The sequence below is a fragment of the Canis aureus genome, chromosome 35, assembly GCF_053574225.1.
Source record: "Canis aureus isolate CA01 chromosome 35, VMU_Caureus_v.1.0, whole genome shotgun sequence".
NCBI lineage: Eukaryota > Metazoa > Chordata > Mammalia > Carnivora > Canidae > Canis > Canis aureus.
Genome location: NC_135645.1, coordinates 5,441,256 through 5,458,340, shown reverse-complemented (window position 1 = coordinate 5,458,340; position 17,085 = coordinate 5,441,256). Strand labels below are relative to the sequence as shown.

General features: G+C 39.2%; 1 protein-coding gene across 1 annotated transcript in view; it reads left to right on the top strand.

Annotated features, from left to right (window-relative positions):
* The window catches only part of SLC49A4 (solute carrier family 49 member 4), a 77,131-nt gene extending 60,535 nt beyond the window's left edge, over positions 1-16,596 (top strand). Inside the window, exons 8-9 of the mRNA XM_077884465.1 lie at positions 1,958-2,140; positions 9,540-16,596. Coding sequence (XP_077740591.1) covers positions 1,958-2,140; positions 9,540-9,655 — 299 coding nt within the window. The 3' untranslated portion in view covers positions 9,656-16,596. The remainder of the gene's footprint in view (positions 1-1,957; positions 2,141-9,539) is intronic.
* The last annotated feature ends 489 nt before the right edge of the window (positions 16,597-17,085 follow it).

Sequence of the window (17,085 nt, the reverse complement as noted above, 5' to 3'; positions counted from 1 at the left end):
ACAATATAGTGACAGTTCATCTCCCTACATCTCCTAGTGCACCACTAATGAGTCACGTGTAGAGGGGAATGTGTTGATTGATTTATGTGATCTGTGTCTGGCAAATACCTAGTGAGCATGAGGGGTTTTGGCTTTAAGAATCTTGAAAATTCCTTCATATTTTAAGTGGTATTTATTTTAACTATCAGATGTTTCCCATTTAATTCTGTGAGTAGTTCAGTCACTGCTCCAGCCAGCAGTGTGTTCTTTAATCACTGTCATCCTTTTGTTCTCTCTCTTCATGTGTATCTTTTAGTCAAAAAAGTCAATATACTCACCAGTATTTGTGTTAAAGAATCACTAAATATTTTATAATCCGGAAAGGCTAGTGTAATTGGAGGAGGAAACAGAAGTTGAGGGTACTGTACAGAAATTTTTTTCCTTAACAAATACTTTAAAATATTTTCCTGAAAAAAAAATAAATACATAAAATATTTTTCTGGGAATTCCCCTCTACTGGCTACATGCTGCCCAGTTCATGAATCATTTAATAAGCCAATTAGAGCTTTAGAATTTAAATAAATAAATAAATAAACAAATAAATAAATAAATAAATATTTTCCTAATAACCTTAGGCTTAGAATAAATTCTACTCCTATATCTGTGAGTATGATAAACTCATTAGTCTATAAGGGATATGTTTTAAGTTTCTGTAGGATATCATTTTTTTTTTTTTTTTTTTTTTTTTGCCTCATTGGTTCTTTTTTCACCTTCATATTTAAAGTAATGAAGGTTTAGAACGCCTGGGTGGCTCAGTGGCTGGGTGTCTGGCTTCATTCAGCCCAGGGCGTGATCCTGAAGTCCCGGGATCGAGTCCTGCATCAGGCTGCTTGCTGGGAGCCTGCTTCTCCCTCTGCCTGTGTCTCTGCCTCTCTCTCTCTGTCTCTTGTGAATAGATAAATAAAATCTTAAAAAAAAAAAAAAAAGTAATGAAGGTTTGTATGCAGACAGTAGCTGTGAAATAGCTATTGGGAGTGGGGTGCATTTCCCTAGACATTCTTCTAAGAATGAGAATAATGTCCTTATTCAAAGATTTCACTATTGGGCAGCCTGGGTAGCCCAGTGGTTTAGCGCCGCCTTCAGCCCAGGGCATGTGATCCTGGAGACCTGGGATCAAGTCCCACATCAGGCTCCCTGCATGGAGCCTGCTTTTCCCTCTGCTTGTGACTCTGCCTCTCTCTCTCATTCTCTCTCTCTCTCTCTCTGTCTCTCATGAGTAAATAAAATATTTTAAAAAACACAAAGATTTCACTATGGAATAGGGTTAATGGGCTTTTTATTGCTAACCTGGGACCCTAACATTTATTATACATCCCTGGGTGAAATTTTTTTGTGTTCCAAAAAAGTTATGTAATTTTAAAAAAAAACAGTTGACATAAAACTCATTCCAATATTGAAGGCTAATTCATTTTAAGTGTTTCTTCAGGTATTATGTACTGGATATTTTTATGTTGTACTTGAGGATAATTACTAGCCAGTGCCTTTAAATATCTAATTTTCAGGAACAACGTTTCTTACATTTATTCTTAGATTTTAACTTCTCTTTAAAACTATTGAATGAGTTTAGATTTCAAATTAAGTTGCTATATTTTATCTAAACATCTGTCAGACAGGAGACTAAAGAAGAATCCTTTTAATTAGAATTGGTGGTAAAATTGTTTCTGTGCTTTGGAATAATCCAAACCAAAAAGACAAAGCAAGTAAATTGGTAATCATCCTACAACAAAACCTTCTCCCTATCCACAAAACCTGAGCAAAGAGTTGACAGATAGTGATACTTTGTCAAACTTTATCAACTACCATTGAAAACATATGAAATTCCAGAGTTGATACTTATGAAAGAGAATACCCAGAAGATCTATCTTATATGACTTACTGCTGCTACCATGAAACTAAAATGTTTGTGTTTTTATTTTAGTGACATTGTATGCCTCCTGCATTCTCCTGGGAGTGTTCTTGAATAGCAGTATACCTATATTTTTTGAGCTTTTTGTGGAAACTGTCTACCCAGTTCCAGAAGGAATTACTTGCGGAGTTGTCACTTTTTTAAGTAACATGTTCATGGGAGTACTTTTATTTTTTCTCACATTTTATCACACAGGTAAGAAATTTGACTTTCTATTTCCTATCTAAATGTGTTACGAGAGAGGTTTGTGGCACTGATATATAGGGAATTTATATGGAGAATTCTCGCTAAGGCAAATTAGTTTATTTGAACTTTAACGTGCTAGTTAAAAACAAAAACAAAAAGAAGATCCTCGGTTGTTTTTCTTGAAATGCATCTTTGCCTGATCTAATGCACCCTTACTCCCTAGAGTTTCTGGTTTAATTAACCTGGACTAGGGCCCTGCATTTGTATTTTTTAAAGCCCCCAGGTAATTCTAATATGCAGGTTCTTGTTGAGAACCACTGGTAAATTACTTTTTAAAAGGTACTTCAAATTTGCTGTCTTAAGATATAAATTAATATCAGGGGTATATTTGTAGTGTAAAGCCTTAGAGATGAATGAAGTCGCCCAAGAGTGTGTAAAATGTATAGAACAGCACTATGGAATGGAACTTTTTATGATGATGACAGTGCTCTTTATCTGGACTGTCCTAGTACAGTTCCACGAGCCACATGAAACTAGTGCAAGTTAAGGAATTGTTTTTTTTTTTAATTTCATTTTAATTCATTTAAGTTTAAATAGCTACATGTGGCTAGTGAATTGGTTAGCACAAGTATAGAGTGAAAAGAAGGTTGAAATGAGAACCTAGGAGTACACCTTTGAAGAAAAGGGAGACCCTTCAAGAGAGGAAGAGATGGGGTCCTGAACTCAGTTGGAGGTGTTAGCCTTGGATTGAAGGAGTTAGGAGAGGAGACAGCGTGCATGGGCACAGACACAGACACATTTCCCCAAGAAGATTGTCGAAGGAGCTCCTTCTTGATGGCACCAACTTCCACTTAGAAGCCAGTCTGTTAAGAGCTGGCGGGAAGATAGCGGAGCAAGGGCTTATGGAGAGAATGAAATGTTAAAATAATCTTTTTGAGGGGTGGGAGGAGACACTGCGGGGACACCTGGAAAGGTTGCTGCGCACGTTGAAGGCAGCCTTGCATGATGTTGGGGTCTGTGGGTTTGCAGTGACTCTGTTTTGCATAGTTGTTTGGTTTTCTCTGATATTCTTTCTTCTGTCCAAAATGTATCTCACGGTTTCAGAAAATTTGAGCATAATTCTCTAGTATTCTTTTTTGCATGTTAAGGATTTATGCTTGTGATTATTAATTTCTACTAGGCTTAGATCCTATTTTATTTCCTCATCTTAATCTATTATTACTACCTTTTTTTCTCATTGCTGTTCTCTTAGCTCATCAAATACCAGTAAATTTGTATAATTTGTATATGGAAGTATCTTATTTGTAGGATTCAAATGTAAGAATTGCTTTAAAATGTGACAGTCCAAGAGGCCTAAGTGTTCATAGGAAACTTAAAACTGCTCATAGGGCTTATAATTTAAATAATAGCCATGATAACCACCGTGACTGGGAAATAAATTTTTGAAAGTTTTAAAGCTGATGAAATAATATGCCCTGGGTTTTGGACAACTGTTTGCATAGCATTTTCACCTAACAGTGAAAAGCACCCAAATGATATATTAACTTCTTAATATATATAACTAACAACAAACTAGAGTATTTCCATCAATCAGTAATGCAGGTAGAGTAGGTTTTAACTTACGTAAACTTTTCTCATATGAAGGAGAGAGAGATTAATGAGGTCAGCTCCCTGTTTACAGTCCTCCTGGAAACATTTGTTTCCATCAGGAAAAATGCCATCAAGAAGCACTGGAATTAGATCTTTGCTCCGGTGTGTTTTCTAAAACAGTACAAACAATTCTAAAGAGAATAAACAATTACCGCACATCAGCTTCAGCCCATTTCAGTATGCCACGGTAGAAACTAAGAGGCTCAGTACCTCTCTTTTGCATGGTCAAGTATGAGGGATGGCTGTGTTGCCCCCTCAGGTGATAGAAACAATTTTCCAGCTCATGGGCACAGCCTTGCTAAGTGGTCCCTGCAGCTCGGGAGAGTGTAGGGGTTTTTTTCTGTCTGCTGGAAATAGAGTTTCCTCCTCCCAGTATATAAAAACAAGAGTAGATGGAAATAATGCTATTCTCCCCCAAAAAACCTCTTGCATGTGGTCTCTAAAATATAACATATACTGATTAACCAGTTTAAGGCAGAGAATATCCCTACACAGTGGTCTGAGTATGGAAAAGCCCAGTGTACCCCTGACTATTTTGGGACGAGTCTAGCTCAGGTGAACTAGAACTAACGTCAGTTGGTACTCACCCCCATTTTGCGGGTTCCTAGTAACCAGACACCAGCAGGTATTTTTGTTTCTTTGACATAGGTAACAGAAGAAACACTTAGCAATATTTCTGCTAATTCCTATCTCACTGACAAAATCAAGGATCTCTCTAGCTGGGGGACAAAAAAAAACTTCCCTCTTTTTGGTTGGTGTCTGATCACGTGTTTGTATATGTATCTGTGTCGATGGTAAAGGTTTATGTCTAATCTCCACAATTATTGTAGAAAATGAAACTTTAATAATTAATTTTAATCCAGCAAGGTGATTTTCAGGGGGAAAAAAATCTCAGTATATTTTGACGTTTTAGAGAGTTACTGAGAAAAGGTATGTGTGAAAGAGCAAATTCCTTGCTAATAGGAATTTAAATATCTAGGCTTCTATTTTAAAGAATGCTCTTACGTGTTTGTGTGTGTGATAAATGCACACAAATATGCCCACACCTCTCTAAGGCTAAGGTAACTAGAACCATGACTGACTTGTGGCTTTCTCACGTACGATTAGCTGATCCTGCCCCACAAGTTCTACAACAGAAGCCTACACGCCTTTTAACTGAGGCCTGAGGATACATATGCTACAAGTCTAAAAATTCTGTTCGACAGCCTAGGACCCTAAACATGTCTTGGGATAAGTGGAGTTCTCTTTGTTTACAGCCAGCTTTCGAATGCCATAATTCAGACATGTTAAAACTTGAAAAACTCACCCAGAAGTTAGTTATATGTCAGGATTCAGCTCTGTCAATTACATGATTGGAAGGCCTGGCTTTTAATCATCATGAAGATCTGTGGTTCTGTAGATCACGCCTCGAAGAAGTACTCAACTTCCTGAATAGAGTTTATTTCCCCACAATGTGCTACTTCGTGGGTGACCGTGTCAGAGATAATTTTTCAGGGCCGTACAGACTAACCCCAAAATGACCACATTACAATGGCTTGCCTAGCAACCAAGCCTCCACTGGTGATTTCCTTGTAGATTATGGCCATTGCCATCATTGATGGTGAACATCATACCAGCTTCTCTGCCATTGCCACTGCTTCTTTGGAGCCCTGGGTCACAGGGTCTTCCGTGTCCTGTTCTCACTGTGTTTGGGGTACTTGGAACAGTGTCAGTAGTTTCTTCTTTTCTTTTCTTTTCTTTTCTTTTCTTTTCTTTTCTTTTTTCTTTCTTTTCTTTTTTCTTTTCTTTCTTTCTTTCTTTCTTTCTTTTTTTAATATTTCATTTATTTATTCATAAGAGACACAGAGAGAGAGAGAGAGAGAGAGAGAGACAGGCAGAGGGAGAAGAAGGCTCCATGCAGGGAGCCCGATGTAGGACTCGATCCTGGGTCTCCAGGATCACGCCCTGGGCTGAAGGCAATGCTAAACCACTGAGCCACCCCAGGGATCCCCATGTCAGAAGTTTAAGAGTTTTTCTGTCTTGAGTTTTTCAAGGTCAGTTTCAGAACAATAAAGCAAAAACCAAAAACTGTTAACTTGTTCCCTCATATAAGCATATTTGTAAAACTGAGTTGCTTCCAATAATGTTTGCTTTGAGAATCTCAATGAGTTATTTCAGACAGTACAGTGATGCTTTATTCTAATAACCTCACATACAAAATCACTCTGTGGATGCTGTTACATTCTTTATAAGCTCTGAAATATATTCTAATGTTTTTCTGTTTTTTGTTTGTAACTTGTTCTGAAGTTTGTATTGTTTGCTATTTTTTTGTTGTTCTAGAAGCTTTGCCGCAGGTTTGGCTAAATGCACTAAAGGTTTTTACCACAAGCCTTTCATTTTGAAGTAGCCTACCATGAATCTGAGGCTGCATTGTGGCTCAAAAGATTCAGAGGCCTGCTGAAGGGTGAGGTATTGACAGGTTCACCAGATGTGGACTAGTGAGGAGCAATTTTATATGTAGGGAGTAATTACACGACATTATCAGATCTGTTGGGTAGTGAATATGTAGTGAAGGGAGCGGGGGAATTATACCATGAAATCATGATGTCACCTGGCTCCTCTTGAGTGAATATGGAGACAGTTTTATTAAATCATCATAATTCTGGTTAAATCCCCAAAGAAAAAAATAAATAAATAAATAAATAAATCCCCAAAGAAAGTAGAAGGTTGGTTCTGGAGGGTGTTATCTGGGACCAGACAAGTATTCGAAGGTGGTAGAAACTGAAAGCAAGGCATCATTAAAGGGAAAGATGAGGTAAAAATGTGTAATAGTGCTTCTGGAAGAAAAAGGTATGAGGATGAGCAAAATCCTAATTAGTTCAGTTCCAACAGAGCATCACTATTTGGTGCAAAGTCCACTTCAAATAAAATATAGTACCTGTCCAAACTGCAAAATGAGCAGAGTACTCAAGATGCAGTATATATAATAAATGACAAAAAACCAGCAGAAATATAGACAGAGGCAAATTGTGGAACCTTAAAGTATGGATTTGTATTTTCTCTAGTGAAAGGCAAAAAAAAAGGGTACATTAGAAAATATTAGAAAACTGTGCTCCCTTTTAAAAGGTATAAAGGTTAAAAGAATAAGAAAGTTTCAGTGAATCAGGACTCTCTTGGTTCAATTATGTCCTATGACACCAGGCTCAGAAAGGACTTTGCAGCTGCAAAGTCATATTAAACATTTAAGCAAGCCATTTCCTGCTTATTGGAGCAGGAAAGCTGTGGATTATGTGAATGGTTTGCAGTGGGAAAAGGTAGAGATGCGTATCTTTTTGCCTTCTGAAAAGGCCAGTAATTTCAAAGAACACTGGTAGTTGGCTGAGCTTAGTGAACTCAGCTGAAAGATGAATCTGACTTTTCACAGGAGGCACAGTAACAACTCACCTGTAAGCCATAACTTCACTAAGGAGCAATTATGAGGCATTTTTATAGATTTCATCCAAACCCAGGGAGAAGGAATAATTGCACAACTGTGATGAAATAAAAAAGATCTGCTTTGGCAATATTTGATACATTTCTAGGTTTAAGGAGAGCAAGGACAAGTTGGTTGTTGCTACGGGGGTGTTACTCTAGCTCCCCACGAAATACAATCTCTTAAGGTTTAGAAAATGTCATTGTTGTAGACCACTTTGTCAAACCATAGTTTTTCTTAGCTATTGCTTAAAATTGGACCTTAAAGTCAAAATGCGCACTTTTAATATAAACAATATGCTGTTCTATTTTGCTGCTTTTTCTCTCCTTGGTTTTTGTTTGTTTGTTTGTTTTTTACTTCTTTTTGCCCGTTAAAGTTATCATCAGAAATCCAGAAGCTGTATGGCCAAAATAAAAGCTGAAAATGTCGGTGTGTCATTTCAGGGAATATCAGAATGAAGACAAAATTCCATGGGTCACAGCCTTCCTGGGTGTTTAGATTATAGTCAATCCAAGTAGAGCACAGAAAACAACTTTGCATAGAAATACCACTGAAATACATGTCTTTGTTATATGCTATAGAATAGCATGTCTGACTTTTAAAATGTAAAAATTGAGATGTGGGGAGGCTGCTTTTGTAAGCATATTACAGAAAAAAGGTATTTCAGCACCTTTTCTCACCACTCGGTTTTCTGATTTCCATTCCTGAGCATAAATTGCTCTTTTAGTCATATGAATTATGGATTGAACTAAAGCAGCAGTGTAGAAATCTTCAGGATGATTTTTGAAGATTAGGGTAGTATTAGTATTCTAGAGAAGTACAAAAGGAAAATATAAACCTATAGCAGTACCCAAAGGAAAGAAAATGTACCAGGGAACTTTTCCCCCTCCTTTGTTTTTGTTTTAAGATTTTATTTGTTCATTTGAGAGAGAGAGAGCGCGCGCATGAGCTGTGGGGAGGGGCAGAGGGAGAGGGAGAAGCCGACTCCCTACTGAGCAGGGAGCCTCAGCACAACGGGGCTGGATCCCAGGACCCTGAAATCATGACCTGAACCAAAGACAGATGCTTAACACCCTGATCCACCCAGTACCCCTCTTGTTGTTGTTGTTGTTGTTATTTTTTAATTTAAATTGCTAAATGGATATTAAACTAGGGAAGATATCCCACTACCACCAACACAACCTCTTCATGCCAAGAAGCTGCTCACTTGTGCACCAAAGCCTCAGGATTTTCTGGCAAGGAGGGCCTGGTAGAAGGAGGCGGAACAGATGCACAGCTTAAGGGCCACTGGAGCTGGAGGGGGCAACGGCAGGCAGCCACCGTGAGCTGGTGTGTCTCTGTAGCACGAGGCTGGGATTGGCCGGTGGGCAAAGCCTGAGTTCATGAGCGAGCATTTTTGAATAAGAGTGTTCTTGATACCATTAAACCAAGTAACAACAGAATTGCCTGCTTAGATGATTCCTATCGGTTTTCAGATTATTGGCATCATACATACCGTTTATGCTAGTGGGGGAAAAAACGAGAAAGAAATAAACCGAAATATTCACAGTAGTTTCTCTGAGGGTAGAATTAGGATTAATTTGTTATATTTCACTTTATTCTTTTAATGTATTTTCTAACCTGTTTTACAATGATTACTACTTACTGAGAACTTGATATTTCTATCCAAGAAAATCTAAACGTGTTATCTCCAAATTCAGATGATTTTTTTTACTCGTCTTTCTAACCTGTCAGATATTTCTAAACAGAGACAAGAATGATAGTGATGGAGGGTATTTAAAAATAACAAACGATGAGACACCTGAGTGGCTCAGTGGTTGAGTATCTGCCTTTGGCTCAGGTTGTGGCCCCGGGGTCCTGGGGTTGAGTGCCTCATCAGGCGTCTGCACAGGGAGCCTAATTCTCCCTCTGCCTATGTCTCTGCCTCTCTCTCTCTCTGTCTGTCATGAATAAATAAATAAGATCTTTAAAAAAAGGATAATGAACAGACATTTAAAGGTGATTGATTTTTTTTTTCCTTTGGAGGAATAGATTTTGGTTTTGCCACCAAATCAAAGTGGTTAAATTGATGAAAAGTTATTAATAGTATTGATTAAAAATATTGCACATGAAAGCGGTATAATACATTGCAAGATTAATATCACCCAGACTCCAGATTGCCCCTGTTCCTTGAAAACCGGTTTGCGGGCCTCCCACGATGCATCTATTATAAGCGCCTTTGGCTGTGGAGCACGTTGCTCCCGGCTCACAGGCGGTGTTCTGCTGGTGACCTAGGAATGCTTACAACCACATGTTTTTGTCTTACAGAGTTGTCTTGGTTCAACTGGTGCCTTCCCGGGTCGTGTTTGCTCAGTCTCCTCCTCATTCTGTGCTTCAGGGAATCGTATGACAGACTCTATCTTGATGTGGTTGTCTCAGTGTAATAGCACAGACGTGCAGGAGTTTAAAAAGGGACTGGAAATCATACTGCATACTGCACATTTGCTTGGAGTTGCACACCTCTAACGGGAAAAAAAAGGAGAAGAGAGAAACTTCATTCAGAGGTTCTGTTAGGTTACAGATGATCACATGCATTTCATGACTACTAGGTAATAATAATGTGGGACTGGAGTGATAATAGGGAATTGAAAGACTATAAATGGCACACCCGTGCCTAGCTCTGGGGTTGGAAGTGTGGATATCTTACACATAAAGCACTAAGAAATAATGCCCTCTCTGTTTTGTGCCAGTGCTAAACTACTGATTGACTCATTGTAATTATGGAAAGAAATAAAGGGTATCTGTCAAACACCTTACCTAAGTCACATATCAGAATAGGAAGAAATGCCACTAACTTCTAAAGAAGTTCAAACCCTATATCAGATTTTAATTATAAAGTAGCCAAGAGGTATATCGATGATAAAAATTAGCCACATGTACACTACGTTTTTTCTAATAAAGCCATTTCTTATATGACTCCTTATTTTTAATTAGGTTGGAAACCTTTGGCCATCTTTACTATGGTGAGCAAGTGCTTCCCAGTGACTTCAGAGCACTTTGTGTCTCGATCTCAACTTATCCTTGTTTCTGTGAAATACAATTTCATCTACTAGGCTCTTAAATAATTATATTAAAGGTGACTAAATGTTCAGTATAGTTGCATTAAATGTTGTATGAAAAATGTAACTACGTTCTGATTTAGCACTTTGTTAAAAGTGAAATGACAAATCACATAGAACATTCTGTGTCTTCAGCCTATATATATATAGGATATATATATATATATAGTGGCATGGGATGTAAAGTCCAGCACCAGCTGTTATTTACTAGGGTTGCATTTTATTAAATGACCCTTGTTTGAAAATAACAATTTATAACCTTGAAACTTCCAAATCTGTTGAGTGATTTCTGAATTACATTCTTGCATTTCAATTCAGGTTGTAAAATATTCGATTCTGTCTGGAGTCCATACATTTGAGAAGGTGATATTTTGCCCAGTACCTGTTTTCTTTGTATGGATGATAGCTTTTTTAAAAATGACAGTTACTCATTGGACAGCTCTCAGACATGTATTTCACTGTGACATAAAATATGCTCTGGTGGGATTATGATATTGCTTACACTGTTCACATTTACATAATTCCCCTTGCCCAGGAAAACCAAATTTTTCCAGAAAGACAAGAACAGTACTTTTCTTCACCTTCATTATGCTCAGCTTCCTTCAACCCCCCCCCCCCCCCGCCTTTTTTCCCCCCCTCACTTGAAATTACATCTTCATTGTCAGGTAAATATATATTTCATTTGTCTTTCTCTGGACAGAGTGCAGGCCAGCTCCTTCCCTTAGCCATGGTGGTAAAATGTGGTTAGATCTAGTTAGCACTCAGCTCTGCTCATGTCTGCGCACGTGCACACACCATCACATGCAGTCCCAAACGCCCCCGCCCTCCTTCACAAGTCCAAGGCTGTGTGTCAGTTCACCTCGGTCTTGGAGGAGGATCTAAGCCGCCTTCTAAGATCCTAAATTGTGCTCCTTGGAAAGTCAGAAAACCCTCACATTCAGCATGTCTTCTGTCACCTTTAAATCAGTCCCTTTATAACCATCCTACTATCTTAGCATCAAGAACCGAAGGAACTAAGGAACTTGCTAAAGAGAAGCAAAAGACCCTGAAGGGGAGGCTTAGTTCCAAGTTCACTCTCTCATTCTTAAATGAAAGGAAACCAGAATTCTTGAAGATGATTGAAAACCAGCCACTAGAGATAGGAGCAGTCCACGACCCAGTGCTAAAATAACCACCACCCCTTCCTGTTTGGATAGAAGACAGACAGGAGAGAGAAGAATTCTGAAGTATTTGGTTTTAGTCAGAACTGTTGGTTGTGGACACTGTATATGAAATCTTACCATATAATAAGATGTGATATAGAACATTTTAATTATAGTTATTCTCCTTTTAAAACGAAGCAAAGAAAAACACTTTAAAAAATATTACCTGAATGACTAGTTCCGTGACATCCCAAGTGGGTAGTGATTAAAAATTCCTGCGTTGTCCCAGACACCAACCGTTGTTTTTAGACACATGAAATGAGTCCTTGCATCTCATCTGTTCTATCTGCTTTCCCCTCTGGCAGACACTTGTTCTAATCACAAACTACAACTGTTTTAAGCTATCACAGTTTCCTATATCAATCCTGATAGAACCAAAGGGGCTTCGGAGGTGGGGAGAGGATTACATGTTATTCATTTACCTGAATGTTTCAAGTCATACACATTTTTTACTTTTTGTTGTTATTTCTAGCATGCATCAGAATAGACCAGCTGTTGTCTTTGAACTTTCTAAACAAACACTACAGAGTCTTAATGAAATTCTATAATGAAAGAAGTCTGAGCCCTCCATTAAGCCAAGCCCCTCATTTTAGGATTCATAGAAACAATCCCACAGAGGTTAAGGGTCTTGCTCAGTGAAGGTCGCAATCCTAGTTAGAACCAACTGAAATCCACACTTTCTGACTCCCAAAGCAGGGTCCTTCCCCACCTCACAAATCTGCAGCTTAATTTCGACATGTTGGGGGTGTCCGTGAGCACTCCTCCGTGTTCATACATACGGGGCTTAAGAGCAAGTCATCATTATTTGAGTATGGGAAGTACAGGGATCCAGTTGAGGTGACGGGTTTTTAAGTAGGATCATTCCGTTTTCTTCATCCTGTTGGTGCTCTAACATCCCTAAGTCTTAGCTTGCAGGGACATGGTATAAAAAGATTCTGATGAATAATTCAACCCTCATAAACCAAATCAACAGCATTAATTGGTAAGGACATGTTATAGTGTAAGTTCCCTGTGGCTTATCAATGAATACTTCACAGTTTATGGGAAGAAACATTTTTTAATATGGTCCATGGTCAAGATACAGGAACAAGATAATTACATGCACAAATGCACTTCACTGGAGGATGGAGCTAATAAAATAACAAGAGGGAATCAAGTACAAGTAGGATTTTGTATATTTAAGCATATAGGGCTTAAGAGCCAAGCTTTATCATAGATCATATATTTATGCTTAATTATTGAGAATGTTTACAGCTTGTTTTTATGAAGCCCTTCTAATGAGGGATTCAAGCTAAGAGATTTTAAATTGAAGAGATTAAATTCCCATCTACTTTAAATTAGGTTTTTTTTACTATTATTTTTACTAAAATCTAGGCATTCATCTTGCTGTTTGCATAAGTAGAAGCTGCATTTTAAACTCAAGATCAAATACAAATGCACAGTAAATTTGCTTTAAATTAACGTTAAAAATCATATTAATTCCACACTGCTGCCTAAAATAGTAAGTACGGGAGTTACTGTGATTATGCCATCTTATATAGCAAGTGCAAAGCTGTGATATGAAGAAAGTGCCATATTAAAAAAAAGAAACATATAGAAAACCACAAGGAAATTTGATGACACCTATTTTGTGGATATAGGAAAAATAGACTTCCCCTTTAATTTGGAATTAACAGAAAGGGCCAAATTAAAGCTTATTTCCATATTATCAAACAGTTCGCCAGTCTGTTAGAAATATATAAGCAATATTCGGGGGCATGTAGTGTTGGACCATCCTAGAAGAACAAAAGTTGACAGGGAGATTTTTGGGGTGCCCTCTTAACAGCATCCACTGGGTACTTTGTACTCAATGGAGGTAGTTGTGTGCTCAGTAAGCAGACACCTAGGCTACCCCGAGCATGCATGTCCTTTCAGGTGTCTTAGACTCTCCTAGGTCTCTGCTTCCTTGAACTGACTTCTGGCACAGGCTTCACCCTGAACCCCTCCCTGAGCTCAAAGACGAAAACCCAGTCTCATTCTTGACTACTACTAAGGCCATATGCCTGGGCTTCCCTCTCCTGAGCAAGTAAGTCCAGAGAGATTTAACAGTTCTTCCCACAGCCAGCCTGTTAGACTGTTCCCTGAAATGGTAATGACAAAGGTCTCTAACGAGCTCCTCTAGTTAGTGCTTGTTGCATTTTAGAATATGGACTGATCAGATTGCTTTCTGTAGTCTTTCTGTTGTGCCTTATAATCTAGAAGGCCTCAAATAATAGCTTTTCCATCTCAACCCACACTCAAAAAGTGAGAGCAAAGGTTACTCCACCCTAGCGGTTCTGTTAATTCACCAAGGGAGAATTACAGTTTGGTGTTCTTTTTTTAAACAACTAAAAAGTGAAAGCATGGAATTCATTTCAGCAACTTAAAAAAATGATAGAAACACATCAAACCACTTTAGCTCTAACTGCACATCACAGTGCTCTCAGGGTTCTTGGCTCTTCCGGTCTGCAGGGGAGGCTTCTACAGTCTTGACCAGAATGGCAAGAATGACTTGGAGACACTTTAAATTTACCTAAATGTTAAAAAGTGATACTTCTACTTAATACAACCTAATTTAGGCTTTTTCTAATTCAGATTGATTTTCTTCCCAGACAGATCATGGAATCAAAGGAATGATCTAATCCAACTACCTCATTTTACAAATTAACAGAGAACCTTTTAGGTTCAATGCCACAGCCAAGTTTTAGCAGGTAATGTCAGTCCTAGATCAGCATTCTTTCCATAAGTGATCAATGTGGTAACCAGAAATAAACTTTTAAGTAATTTTTTCATTTCTTTTAAATTTTTGAAAATTAAATGCATGAAGGTATATCCATTATGAAATACCCAGTACAGAAATACAGAGTGAAGTCTACCTCCATACAAACATGTGCTGACTATCCATTCCCCTTTTCCAAAGTATTTTTTATTAATCCTTTCAGAAATTTTTCTATGAATTTGCATACATATAGAGAAACTTAGAAGGGATTAAAAATTAAGTCATCTAGGGAACTATTTCTTAGACCATGGTGGCATTAGCTTTTTTGGACCGAAGGAGGAGCTTCTGAGATCCTTATTTCTCTCCCAGATGAGTCTATATCAAATGTAGGAGTGGTTAACAGAGACATTTCACAGACCTGGTTGTGTACGTACCATCAAACTCTATCACATCCTAAAGTTTAAAACTGAATTCCAATATGCAATATTCTGTTTTTCTTATTACAAATAGAGTTTCTGTTTTTATGTTATCAACTAGGGCCCATGCACTGCAAGAGAAGAAAGTGAATGACCCACACCCGAAGTCCAAATCTATTTTCTTGACAGCGCTTCCCTGGCTCTTCGTCTCAGCAGAGACATGCAACAGTGTGGAAAGCAGAGTCAAGAGAATAAACTGTGTAAATCCATTTTTTTAAACAATAGCTAATGAAGATTCCGGTGATCCTTCCTATTTTCCTGGTCACCTTCCTTAGCTATACTAACTCTCACGCTATCCATAAAACTGATGAATTGTAGTAGGACAAGAGCGTAGCTTGGTTTGGTCACCTCTTCCTTCACTGCCCTCCTTCCCATCCAGCTTTCCCCTTTCGGGTTACATCTTCTGACTTATTCCTGACAATGCTTGAAAGCAAGCTGCGTGAAACCCAGATTTTCTGAGTTACCACATTAGAGAGGAAGCTGGCCAGTTTCTTCATGAACTAGGCTAGAGAGACCCAGGAGCCTCCGGGCCTGGCACATGTCTCAGGCCTAGTGTCTTCAGCTGTTTGACCTTGAGCAAGTCATTTCATTTCCTGTTTATCATATCTCTGAAATAAGGAAGCAAACAAAGATATTCCCTCAGGTCTCTTCCAGTTCAAAAACTCAGGTGCGTTCTTATTTCAGTAGGAAAAAAGAACGGAAGCGGTCTCTAAAATTGCCAAGCTTCCCGGTGGCTCCGTGTTTCCATTTTGCAGCGGGCCTCCTCCTGTGAACACATGGACTGTTCCACTGCACACCCATTTGACAAGAATAATTGGCTTTTTCATTGTCTGTGCTAGGAGATAAGCTACAGGTGCTGTTTATTTCCCCCAAAGGACTTGGTATGTGAAATGCAGGGTTTATTAAATGTATCAAACACAGTAAGAGAAAGACCTGCCATCTGATGTTGAGATGGCGTTCTCGGGGCCAGGTCAGAGCCCTGCATTTGCTCACTGGAGTCAGGCCCAACCAGGAAGCCATCCTTTGTCTTGGTTTGATTCATTGTGAGTCAGTGACAGGTTAGCACCTGTCGAAATCAAACTGTCAGATCAGATGGTAAAGCCCATCCCCAAACGTGTATTTCTAGAGTCCATGGCACCAAAGAATTGTAAGTTGCTTTGCAACTGTGTCATCCTCTGCTGGGCCACATCCTGTCAGCAGAGCTGTGCACATCTCTTGCAGAGTGAGAGCAGAGGCTCAGCATGTCAAGGCCTGATCTGTTCGCAGGTGTTAGTGAACAAGGCTTCACTGAGGCTCCGATGTGAGCACAGCCACTAGCAGAGAAACGAAGCAAAAGAAGTGACCAGGCTGGGAGTCAGGAGGCCTGGGTCTCCCTCCATCTCTGTCCCCACGGCAGCGGCCGAGCACCCTTGGGGCCTTTGGCAAATCACTCTTCCTCTCGGACTTCGACTTCCACACTTCTAAATTAGGGTGAGAGTAGGTGTTTCGTTTGGCTGAAGAGTTTTCTACGCCTACTGGTCACACATCACAGAAAGTAGAAAACAATAATAGAGTGCAAGACCTATCCGCCAGTACTTCCAGTTCTACGTTATCATTTCAGATAATGAGGAACTTCTGCAAGGCCCTGTTAGAGATGTGTTACAGGTGTCGGGCAGTGAGAGGAACTCTCAGGCCGTCAACATGGCCTTTGTCCCTTCACTCATCCTTCTGCTCGTTCTGTATGCGGAGTCATGATAGGTGTGCAGTGTGTGCCTGTGAACGAGAATCAGAAAAACAAGATGTTTCTTTCCTCCAGGACCTTTCGGACAAATTTGAGAAAACCAAAAATATTCTCCCAAACTAACAATTAAAGAAATAATGACAGTTTCCCACATCCTTAATTATGCACAGCGGGAACCCAAATCTCTCATACCACCATTAACCATGACTGATGTCAAGGAAAGGGTACTTTGCCCCATTGAAATTTTTATCATAGAACCTGTATCAATCTGAGAGCAGAGAATCAATGTTGGCAGTAGGAATCCCAAACCTCACCACCGTGGCTGGGTTACTAGTCCTTCAGGAAGTCGGGAAGACTGTTGGCACCTCCATCTTCCTCTAAAGACAGATTTAACAATTGCACGCACACTAGGACACACGTATTCGTAAGGCCTTGTTAGTCTCCTTTCTGAGGGGAATTTGAATGTTAACACAGAACAAAGACTAACCACCAAAAGGGAGGGTTTCTAATGCGAGAACTTGGGACTTGAGCTAGGTAGAGAAGGTCTAGTCTGGGGACTGGAGACTGTGGGAGCCCTCCAGCTCTCTCCTGTGAGGGAAGGAACGTCAGCACACTTGATG